This window comes from Malania oleifera, chromosome 11, assembly GCF_029873635.1.
Source record: "Malania oleifera isolate guangnan ecotype guangnan chromosome 11, ASM2987363v1, whole genome shotgun sequence".
NCBI classification, from domain to species: Eukaryota; Viridiplantae; Streptophyta; class Magnoliopsida; order Santalales; family Ximeniaceae; genus Malania; species Malania oleifera.
In genome coordinates this window covers 30,135,958-30,148,505 of record NC_080427.1, presented here as the reverse complement: position 1 = coordinate 30,148,505, position 12,548 = coordinate 30,135,958, and the positions used below count along the sequence as shown (strand labels likewise).

Genomic DNA, 12,548 nt, shown 5'->3' with positions numbered 1-12,548 from the left:
ATAATAATAATAATACTCAGTTAGGTTTATGAGTAGTATTAGAAAACTCGAACTTGTTAAACTATTTGATTAGTTTAATCTTGACTTAAACATGACTAAAATTGAAACGAATCAAATTATAAAATAAGTTAAAATTGAGTAGATAACGAGCATGAATCGACTTGATTCACTTTCATTCTTAATGCACTATATAATTTTTTTCAAATTGATCATATTTTAGAAAAAAAATTATAAATATCTCATTTTCCTAATTAATAGTATAAATATTTTTTAAAATTTTTAAGAATTTAAAATACTTTATCCATTAAATGAAAATCCAAAAAAGAGAAAAAAAGATATATATATATATATATATATAGAGAGAGAGAGAGAGAGAGAGAGAGAGAGAGAGGTGGGAAGGGAAGCCTCTGAAGAGGGCTAGTCTCCAATCTGGGGCACTGTCCCTTCTCTCTCTTCCCCCAAGTATGCAGCCGACCTTTCTTCACCACCGGCCACCGCCTCTTGACTTCGTCCTCTTTTCGCCTTTTTCCTCGCTCCGATCTCTACGCTCTCCTCTATAGCTTCTCTCTCTCTCTCTCTCTCTCTCTCTCTCTCTCTCTCTCTCTCTCTATGTGCGGAGGAAACTACCACCTGTGTACAACTCTGAGGCGGTGGACCTGAACCTTCAATGCTCCTTCTTCTCTGGTCGGCGGCCACCGGTTTCGTCGGCGGAAGGCGGTGCTGACATTGCAACGGCGGTGATGAATGCCTGCATTGCGCTGTTGATGGTCTTTAGTAGCGGCGGTAAGAGAAGAGCCTGTGGCAGAGCTTGCGAGGGGCAGAGAGGGGTTAGGTGCTGATTGGTTTGTGTTTTGGATGCGAAGGAGATATGATATGCTTTGCAACTCCTTCAATTGAAGGTTGGTTGTGATATACATATATACGCTGCACGCATACGCGACAATTGTTTTGTATATATAAAAAAAACGTTCACATCAATGTCTGAATTGGTCGCTCGCACTGGTCGCCTTCAGCAGCGCTATGAGAATGGTTACCGCCTTGTCGCCGGGTAAGATTCTCTTTCTTCCCTTCCCAAATTTTCTCTCTCTAGTTTTTTATTTCATGAAACTCTTCCTTTCTTCCCTTCATTTTGCTGGTTTCTTGTTTGAGTTCGTGCTTCACAGAGATTTAATAAGTGGCAGGGCAAAACTATACCAAATCTCTGATTGGTTTTCATTCGCATAAGCTGTTGGGATGTGTTTCTTTGATTCAAATATTGTGGAATTTGATCTTTGTTCGATATGATAAAATTGTGCAATGTAGATGGGGTCACCAAATGCACATGGGACGTCATTTGCTAGCATTTTGGAAGTAGTTATATTTTTGAGAAGCTAACATTGCTTTGATTTAGCCAATTTCCAATTGAATAGTGCCTTAATTTGTTCTTGATTAGGTGCAAGACTAACATTTTTTCGACTGATCATATTTTTTTGTTAAATTATATAGTAAGCTCCCCAAGTTTGATTCAATTGCACTGAACTTCTTGATATTTTTAGTCTGAAAAATGGATCCTTGAAGTTTCATATTCAGGTTTATCCAACCCCCTTCAAGGATGTCAAAAAAATTGAACATAAGACTTCAAGGATTTTTTGTGCAATTTACTTTTTTTTTTTAATGATTATGGATTATGAATTATTGTTAGTTGTTGCAGTGACATGGATGTGCATATTATGATTAATGTTAATGGAGTGGTTATTGGAATTTTCTTTATTTTTTTGAAATATTGGCGAGAAAGAGTCTGATAACTGGTTTACCTGACTTTCAAAATTGATAATAATAATATTAATAAATAAAGAAAAAAATAAATAAAGTAGTTTTAGAGTTGATTGTTCATGTAATTTGGCAGGATGTTGTTCCTGAGAATGGATCTGAGGTCCTAATTTTATTTTATTTTCTGTTTTAAATAAAGATAATTATCAAATGCATTGAAGGATGTCCTAATGGACCAGTCTTCTCATTGATTCAGATGATTCAAAATCTCACTAGTGTTATCATCACTGGACTACATGGTTGAATCTGAATCACAAGAAAATTTTAGTAAAATGCTCCCTTGACTCATTTGATCAGAATCTTCATTATCACTAACATCACTTAATATAGATGGAGCAACTACTGTATTAATCAAATGAAGATCAGCCCAACTTATCATCTCATTGAATTATTGACTTGGTGAGCACAGATGGAGACACATTTGGTTTATCTGCCAATCTTAAATTGAGTCTATGATTTTAATTCTCAGTTATAAGTGTATAGAATTTATAATTATTTAGTAATAGGTTTCTAGTTTCCATTGTGTAAATATTTGAAATAGCTAAGCTATGTTTAGACTACTTAAAAGTTCAAGTGCTGTAGCATGTCAAATAGTATGTGATAGAGAACTGGAAATAGTAACAGAAAGCATTTTCTTTATGCAGGTGTATTCTTTTTTGAGTTGAATGACTGTCCCTTTTTTTTTTTTTCTATCCAGAACTTGTTTCTAAAAAGCAGAATTGTTTACAGGTGTATACCTTTTAAGTATAGAAATTCTGTTGAACGCAATGGTGTAACATCTGAGAAGATTGTTGAGGTACTTATGATCAATTCAGCTAGCGGGCCGGGTCTTCTGTTTCCAAAGGTACAAATTTTGATATATTTAAATATAAACTTGTTTATTTATCAATTCTTACTTTGATCATAGTTCAGGCATCAAGTAATGGTTGCTGGAAGAAAACTATGAATCTTATTCTGTTATTCTCATTTTTCCTTGTGGATTTGTAGTGCTAATTTTACTGGTGTGTAGTGGTTATTATCTCTATCTTGTAAATTGATTAAATAATTTATTTATTTTTGCAGTCTGTCTAGGCCTTTGCTGTAACTTTTTGGTGCATCGAATTTCTTTGCACATATTGTTTATGGTTGTCCTGTAAAGTTTGGAATGCACGAGGCAGATAAAAAATTTCTGGCATTTCTGCCTTTTATGGGATGTGAGTAATTGCTATTAAATATTTGAAGGGAACTTAAGATAATTTCCACAAGGAATGACTTGCTGTTCAAACTGGATTGGGGTTGGAGGCTAACTTGTGGAATGAAATATCATACCATGTCAGTTGTTTGTATAATGTCAATTAAGCATTATGAGGATTATTTATGCTCATCTCTGCAATTTTCTCTCTTTTCTATTGATGAATTTCTTTTTCTAAATGTCAATAATCGTCATAGTTAGGTGTTCATGTACATGAATAGAATAGATTCTGTCTTGTAACGAGGATAGGAAAAAATGTTGCATTGTTTAGGTCTCCAAACAAAGTTTAATTTCCTCTTATTGGAATTAGAACTTGGTGGCTGCAATAACTTAAAAGAGTCAATTTGGTATCATTGTCAAAAATTGAAGAAAAAAAAAAATCAAAAACTAGAAATAGAAACTAAAAATAAAAAACTAGCAACTTATTTGGTTAATATTTATAAAATTAAAATAACTTAAAAAATTAATTAAAAATGCTTATTTTTATCTTTAAATCAAATAATATTACAAGAATATGATTAAAATAATAAAATTTCAAACGAATACACATTTAAAAAATACTCTTATAAAAATAAAAAAATTATAATTATCTTATTAAAATTTTTTACTTTCAAAATTAACTATATAGTAAAAATTTTATTGGACATGAAAATTGAAAAATAGTAAAATTATATTGTAATTGGATTTATTATTATTTTTGAAATTTATGTGTATTTTTATTTTAATTATATTTGAATTCATATGGTCATTTTATTTTAATTTTAATTAAGTGTATAAAATGAAGAACTATTTCTAGATATTAAAATTTATAGCAACAGGTTGTCAAAACAATTGAAAACCATAAAATTTGGTTTTTAATTATTTTGCAAACAGATGAAAATCGACAATAGAAACAGAAAACTGGTAGCATAAACAAACGTGTTTTTATAATCTATTTCTTCACTATGTAGAAACAGAAACAGAAAATAGAGAACAACGACGACACCAAACAGACCCTAAATAATTGTAATATGACAACCTTATCACAATGTCCAAATATACTCAATGTTTGGGTTTGAAAGATTTGGAAGTTCAGATTAATTGCATCGAATAAATAATGCAGGATGACGAGGAGAAATCACGAAGTTTATTGAGATTATGGTTTCTAAAGGGAACTAAGGAATGGGTGAGACTAGGCTAGAAAATCAGGAATTCAAATCTGGTTTAGAGGCAGTCAACTAAATAACTAAGATAAGGAGTCATATGCCTATCAACATCACACCAATAAATTCTAGTTTTTAGACCCTGTAACATTTAAGTGGAGAAGGGTAGGAGGTTGAGCCCATTATCCCAAGGGTTTACATGACTGTGCGTGTAGTTTCCCCATCAACTGAAAAATTGTTCTAGGGATTATTCCTAGAAAAAAAGCCTCACACTTTTAAGGGTTTTAAGGAATCAATTTGCAGCAATCTTGCAACCTTGATTGTAATATTTTTTTCCAATGCAAAAGAAAGACAATACAAAGCTTATACGGCACTCTTGCTTTTTTTTACCCCAAATAACAATTAATCTCAAACATCTAAACTAATCTAGATAGCCCATCTAGTAAAATAAATGAAAGAATCAAAATAAATTGAAATAAATACCCGCAGAAAAATAAAAATTACCCCAAAATAGCCCTATGAATAGCACCATGTACAGTGCTTGGGCAGTTGCTCTGCTACGCTGTGTGCTAGGTACTGTGAACAGAACTGCTATATTGCTTTGAATGGTAACCAAATCTCAGAGCTCAATTCAACTCCAAGGCAAACCTCCTTCACTTTCATCCCACCAAATCAACGCTTGTGTTTGATAAATTTTCCTCTTTTTGTTTCTTTTTGCTGATTGCATCAATTTAAAAAAATTCTTATTAGCTCTAAGGTATGCAAGATACTAAAGACATGTTAGAATTTATGTGGGTTCTACAACATAGTCATATCTCTCAGCCAATACTAATTGGATTTGGCATTTTTGCATCTGTGAAAAGACTTTTGACAATCAAAAGACATGTCAGATTTTATATGGCTTCTACAACATAGTTATACCTCAGCCAATACTAATTGAATTTTGCATTTATGCATCTGTGAGAAGAGTTTTGATAATTAACTTTCTAGCTGAATAAAAATTGTATTCTCAGTCATTGAAATGTGATGTACAGTGTACCATCAAAGTGGTTGGTCATGTATGGATCCCTATTCATACATGCTTCATTTTGTTTCTACCATAAGTCAAGAAAGGCCTTAAAAGTTTTTGTTTCTGTTTTTTGTTCATTGTATGTTGTTCCTTCTAGAAAAAACTTCCATCACTTAGCCTTCTTTTTTCTAAATATTTTAGGGTGGATGGGAGAATGACGAAACTGTTGAGGAGGCCGCCGTGCGTGAAGCTTTAGAAGAAGCTGGAGTTCGAGGGGAACTAATGGTGAGAAAACGATGTCTTCGTTTGTTTTGTGCATGCTTCTAAATTTTTGGTTGACAATTTTCTTTAAAAATCATGGTTATTTTGTTATCTTTCTTTCAAAGTACACTTAGATGCTCACATGCTTGTGCACATGCATGTGCAGGGGCATGCACAGATATGCCACATTTTTGGGGGTGTACATTGGCTATATAGACAAATGGCTTCTCCTCTGTTTTTTATTTTTAAAATTGCCATGTCACTTTTACAATAACTGTGTTCTTCCTGTTTTATTGTGGCTCTTTTCTTCTCTCTTTTTCTCCTCATTAAAAATTGGTGCCTTGCTTTGCTTGATCAGTGCTCAGGGGCATTTTTTTCCTTTGCCTGGAAATGTTTCCTGGGATGTTATTTATCGTGGTTATGAGGTTGCCTGCTCAGAAAGTCAGGTTCCTTTAGTTTGTGTGATCTTGATATGTGCACTGTTGAGGGTGAGACAGTTGGAGGCGTATAACAAATGTTGGATTTTGGACGTAATTGATATGATACCTGTGATTCTCATCCTTTGTGTCCATATAGCTGGGTTTTTACAGGCTTAACTATATCTGATATATGTTTTTTGGTAAGACCAAATTTCTGATATAGTAAGGACTTGTACCATTCTTTCTTTGCATTGAGCTGTTATTTCTATTCTCTTCATTAAATGAGTGGCAGTCGCACAGTATTAAATCTTATGATAGATTAATTGGGGACTCTGGATAGGTGCTGTACACAGGAATCATGAGGGCAATTGTATTGTGTAGCCAACCATTGTGTTAGGGTCATGCATGCAAAGGAAATATTTTTATGGTTCTGTGGGGCACCAGAAAAGAAGCTTGAGTAAGGGAAGTAGACTTGGAAAATATAATCCAGGGACATACCAATGCCATGAAAAGTGAACATTCTTTTAGCCTTTTTTAGATATTTGGCTGTTCTATAGTTCTTGGTTGTACATTCTGCTGACATCCCTTATAAATAGGAATAAATTGTGCAATGTGTAGCATTTTATATCATGATTCTATGTATTGTTTTTTGCATGACACCTTCCATCTTGATTAGGGTTCTTCAGCTATATGAGATCACAGAGTAGAGGATCCTACCAATTGTGTGCGTGTGTGTGTGTGTGTTTTTTTTTTTTAAATTTCCATTGTCAACAGGAGCAATATTTGAGGCTAGGATCCATTCCTGCTTTAATGAAAGGGCAAGGTGAAAGAGAAAAATGCACCAAATTCTTTTCTCATTATGAAAAATATTATGATTACTAGCTCTGTTTTGATAATTATTTTCAAAACGGAAAATGACATGCCCAACTCGAAGTTCTAAAACTCTGGGTGAAGGCACAATGAAATTGGGCAAGGATGATGATTCTTAGTGCTAGGATGTAAGTTTGTTGCAAGATTTTTTTGTTTTTAATTTTTAAAGTTTTGGGTGAATTTTCACCTTTGCTGATGGGTCTTTGCATTGATATTTTCTCAGTTTGAAAATGATTTCTGTAGTGTATAGTTGCGCGGTTGGCTGCTTTCCTTCTCTGAATTTCATTTGCTTTTGGGGTTGTCATTTTTTTTTTTTGTTCCAGCAACACTTGGGTGATTACCAATTTAAAAGCAAAAGTCTCCAAGATGAGTTTAATCCTGGAGGTTTGTGTAAAGCTGCTGTCTTTGCCTTGCTTGTGAAGGAAGAACTCCAGTCTTGGCCAGAGCAGAGCACTCGGCAGAGAACTTGGCTAAGCATTTCTGAAGCTGTCGACTGTTGCCGATATCCATGGATGCAAGAGGCCCTTCAGGATGGTTTCTCCAAGTGGCATGCCAATTATATTAAGGAGGAAGAAGACCACAGAACTTTTTCTCCTGCTAGCTCCCCGGACAGCATCGAATAGTTCCCGGCACTTCTCGAAAGGCACCTGTCTGATTTCAATCCGGTGTCTTTTCCCTATTTCCTTTTTTTTTTAGTACCCTTTTCTTTTCCTGGGGTTTAGGAGGTGATAAGCTGATGGTAGAAGATGATCCAATTATACCTGCTCTTTCAGGTTTTGAGTGACATTGCCTTTTTTTGTTGGGAGTTCTGGGATTTTTATACCGAAATGTTTCTCCAATTTACTGTGTTCCTCTTGTTGAGGACATCCACCTTCTGGCTGAAAGAAGAGAAAGACATACTTAGATAAAGGTATCATTTGGAAAAGTTTTATGGACCCTAAACTCTTGATTTCTAGTAGACATGCATCCATAGTTAATAAGCGAGGGAGGCATAAGTTTTTTTTGTTAGATTAATATCTTTTATCCTAAAACTAAATAAATATTAAAGAAAGTATAAAAATCGGGCTTATAAATTTCGAATCTTATATTTAAGTTTTTGTGAATTTGTACAAACCTATTAGCTAATTTGAGTACGTAGATTTGGGCGAAACAGAAGACAGTCTACGCAATCCAAATCTACAACATAATCACATTCTTACACAAATCTTAATCTAAAAAATTATCATATTTTATTGATCCAAAAATCTATTTGCACGATGTTCTCATATGATCCTGTTGGTGTTTCTTAGTATGCTCCAACTGTAGCTATATGAATAATATGATTCCCCAGTTGAACTCTAGTAGTCCATTCCAAATTTCCAATTATGTATAGAATATGGGTTAGACTATAACGTTTACTTTAAAATTATTTAGGCGTCAAAGAGATTGTTTTTTCACCTTTTAAAACACTTTCTTAGAATTAATATAACTTTTGTTTTTGATAGGGAAAATAAATATTTTTGAAATCCAACCAGTCAATAGTCACTGTTTATGAAAATCAAACCAAATATTTTATTTGGGTTAACTCTTTCTTTGTTCTCGGGACTTCGACTTTGGCCACTATAATATTATTGTTTGTCTTCTCCATTGAAAAAAAAAATGACAAGAAAATTTAATAAATAAATGATAATGAAGTTTTTGTATGTCTAATGAAATGAAGTAAATATTCCTGCACATCAATCTATGTATAATATTTTCATAGAAGAAGTATTTAATAATATTTTCATAGAACAAGTATTTAATATTGACTTGGGAGAAAAGAGGTTAATCAATTAAGATGAGCAAGAAAACATTGAGCAATTAATTTTTAATTAAATACTTAGGTCTCATTTGCAACTTTAAAAATGCTTCTTGAAGAATATATATATGAAAGAGCTTATTTCTCCATGTATGATTATATAATATTATCATGGAATAAATATTTTATATAGACTCGTGAGAAAAGAAATTCCCAATTAATCTATGAGTAAAAAGAGTAAGAATGTAGTTTATCAACTAATTCTTGATTCAACATATAGGTTCTATTTGGAATTTAAAAAATACCTAACAAAGAAAAAAAACATATGAAAGAATCTACTTTTCTATGTGTAATTATCAAGAAAACCAATATATCTATATATATAAACTAAATAAATGAAAACTTGATTTAAACATCATTAAGATTTATTTTTCTTAATTGTAATCATTTATACTAGAATGCATATTTATTTTTTTATAATATTTAATATAGAGAGAAAATATAATGAAAAATGAATTTCATATTTTGTTCCCTTTCTTTTCCCAAAGAAATTCTTGTTTCAGATGGACCCTTAAGACTTGAATAAGAACTTAAACGAGAATCATATGATAATTAACTAAGATGTTACTCGCTAACTACTAAGTGCTAAAATTGAACATAATCTAAAATGGTAAATATCCTTGTGGCAATTTTAATGGAAAAATCAAATAATTTTAGCAACATAAAAAAGTAGGAGTATTTTTTTCTAAAATATTTAGTTAAAGTACGTGATTGGAATAGTAAATTAAAAGATCTTCAAAAGCCATTACACACATGCAAATCTATGTGTAACATGCCTTTATATAATTTTTTTATAAGATTATTTAGTATATCTTAATTTAATTCTTTTTTCCCACATCTCATATATTTTTCTCTAACCCAGTACGAATTATTTTAATTTGTTGTCAAACTTATAGTCAATTATAAATGTTTTAGTAGAAGTTTAGAATTTGCATAGGAATATTTTAAGACGATAAATAGTAGACACTAAAGAAATAATGATACTTGTAGATGGGCTAAGGGTTATGACTTATGAGTTTAGTCATGAGATATATATTGTCGTTAATATTACCATTCAATCAATATTTAGATAGGGGTATTTTAAGGGGGGAAAAGGGTACTAAAAACCATAGTTAAGGAATCCTCCCCCTATATTTTTCATTACAATGAAGTAGAGTTCAACTTTACTTGAACAATATGCAAAATATAGTGAAATTAGGAATAACTTCCCAAGAGGGGGGGTGAATTGGCTTTTAAAAATTTCTTTTTAAAATCCTTAACTTCTTTTAATATTTAACCAATTCTTTAACTTGTTTATCTATTTTGTCAATCAAACAAGAACTTTGTTTCTTTTAAACAATCAACAATACAACTAATAAAACATTCAATCTTCAACCACACAAATAATTAAACTAATCAAGTCAATCAACCACAATGCTCAAACCAACAACTAATTTGATTGTCAAATATAAATTCACTTAAGCACTATTAGATTGATGGAAGCATTCAAAATTAGTATATCTAACTTTCAGGTTTTATGTTGTGTTCAGCCCTGTGGTAAATATGAGTTTGAACAAAGCCCTGTATATTTGAAATTTCTTTTTCAATATGATGTTTAATATAAAATCCAATTACTCTTTCCAAACTTCAGAATTCAAATAAACTCTTAAGTTAATTTATCTTTGGGATGTTTAGTCAAGTAACGTACTCCCGTATGGTTTCCGCAAAGAATGGCTCAACCAACGTACTCCCTTTCGGTTTCCGCAACCCAAATCAAAATCAAACTTTAAGGTTTACTTGATTTCCAAATATACGTAGTTTATATAATTTTCAAATTTAAACTATCCACGCAATTTAAATATGTACTAAAAATAAAGAACAGGGAAAGAGAGAGTGAGACGGAGATTTTTACGAGGTTCGACTTATACCCAGCCTACGTCCTCGCCTTTGGCAAACCACCAAAGGATTCACTAAACCTGTTTCGTTGACGGGTGGAACAAAACCTTTACAAGTGATACCCCATGCTCAAACACTCCTTCACGAGGCTAGAGCTTGTCTCTCCAAATGATGTCTCCTCGTTTGGTCACTCCTTTAGGCTAGAGCCCGCCTCTCCAAACAATCCTTGAAACGTCAAAGAACTAGAAGAAACAAGATAAAATATGCGTACAAATATACTCTCACAAAGAGCAAGTTAGTACAAGCTCAGCACTATATACTTCAATGTAAAATATCAATATGAAATATAATGAAACTTAAGTGTAGAATTCACCAATATCCTTCTTAGATGAGGATTAGCAGTGGGAATTCAAAGAAGGAAGGATTAGCACTTCAAAATATCTCAGCAAAAGAGATTTGCAATGAGTGAATAAGAGAACTTTGAAAGAACAAGAGTGCTTTCAGCTTCTCAAAACATATTTTTCAATTCTTGGTGTGTTTTTGATTTGCAAAACCATGTATTTATAGGCTTTCAAAAGTTTCCTTGTTGCTAAAGTTTCCTTAGATAATTTCCTAAGTTTTTATAAAGTTTGGAGCACAAGAAACTAATGTTTAAAAAATAAATTTTGAAAAGTTTAGCTCGTTAACAGTGTTCAGAGGACTCAACTTTCGGGTTCAGTCGTCAGAGGTGGTTCTACCTAAAAAAAAAATTCAGTAAAAAATCTTCAGATGACTGAACTTAATCTTCGGTCATCTGAAGTTATTCTTCAGACGTCTGAAGTTACACTTCGGTCATCTGAAGTGGTTCTGTGTGCCGTTTAGTCAACTGAAGTGCCTCCCATGAATAGTGTTCGGTTGGCTGATAGTTGTGACCCCGCTTCAGTATTTTAGCCATGACTTTTTATGTATAACTCCAAATTAAGTGTTCTTGGTGTCAAAAGAAATATAAGAGAAAATCCTAAAACTTTCATGTTGAACACATTTTAAAATAATTAGTTTTTAAAACTGAAAATGCACCTCAATGCGGATATATAAAAACTGACAGCATTTGGAAAAACTCTTTTTGATGTTTTTCATTCCAAAAATGATTCTAACCTTTTTAAAATAATTTTTGACTTTATAAAAATATTTTCCAAGTATTTTAAAAGGGTATCTAGGTCCAAGAAGTTAACCTAAGAGTTTCATAATATTTCAAACGATATTTTAAATATTAAAGCACTTACATGAGACTTCTAAGACATTAACATTCAAAACGCTCAAGTCTTCATGCTTGCTTTGGCTCTTTCTTGGTCTTCAAGCTTAGATATTCTTTGAGTTCTCTCACTTTGCTTTTCTTTGGCTCTTTTATCTTTAAATATTCATTAGCTTTCAACAAATCATGCATGACCTCATATTCTTTAAGGTTTAATATATCATCTAAAAAATCCATTCTTTGACTCATTTAAGCTTCGTTTGATTCTTGTGAGCACTTTGACCTTACTTTCTCATATGTGAGCCCTGAAATAACATTACTTACACAAATACATTAAATTTCACTTGTTTGTTAGCATCAAAATAAGATAACAAGATTTTAAATCTTGTAAGGCCAACAATCTCCTCCTTTTTTATGATGACAAACAATGAGTAAAAATTTGAGTAAGCCTTAAAAAGACTCCCCCTTTCAATAAGCGTCATCTTAATAAGATCAATATTAATTTCATCAATCATGCTCATCACTTTCTTTTGGTTTTACAAACTTTTTCAATCAATATTAAATACTTAAATACTTCTTTTGAATAGATATTATGTTCATGCTCAATTTTTGATTCACAACTTCTCCCCCTTTTGACATCAATCAAAAAGAAAAAAAAAATGATTTAAATTAAAATACAATTCATTTTAAGCATATCAATAACCATGTATTCCAAACATATGTACACACTCAAGTTATTGTTTTTCAAGATAGCATGGATAGTGTGTAGCTCACAGCATTTATTCAAGATACCAGCTGATATTAATTTGATGGTTTTTATGATACCAATTTAAAATTTAAAATTTAATTCATGATATCAAATGA

General features: G+C 32.1%; 1 protein-coding gene across 1 annotated transcript; it reads left to right on the top strand.

Moving 5' to 3' along the window:
- Nucleotides 1-364: 364 nt before the first annotated feature.
- On the top strand, nucleotides 365-7,683 carry LOC131143495 (nudix hydrolase 16, mitochondrial-like). The gene is made up of 4 exons (XM_058091844.1): nucleotides 365-1,048; nucleotides 2,539-2,653; nucleotides 5,393-5,476; nucleotides 7,065-7,683. Exons 1-4 carry the CDS (start codon nucleotides 978-980, stop codon nucleotides 7,362-7,364), a joined length of 570 nt encoding a protein of 189 aa, XP_057947827.1. The 5' UTR covers nucleotides 365-977; the 3' UTR covers nucleotides 7,365-7,683.
- Nucleotides 7,684-12,548: the final 4,865 nt, after the last annotated feature.

Bases quoted from the DNA above. Each gene is read 5' to 3' on its own strand.
- LOC131143495 (XM_058091844.1), top strand. From the start codon at position 978: ATGTCTGAATTGGTCGCTCGCACTGGTCGCCTTCAGCAGCGCTATGAG. The intron at 1,049-2,538 runs GTAAGATTCTCT...AATTGTTTACAG, and splicing joins GGTTACCGCCTTGTCGCCGG to GTGTATACCTTTTAAGTATA. The intron at 5,477-7,064 runs GTGAGAAAACGA...TTTTTGTTCCAG, and splicing joins GAGTTCGAGGGGAACTAATG to CAACACTTGGGTGATTACCA.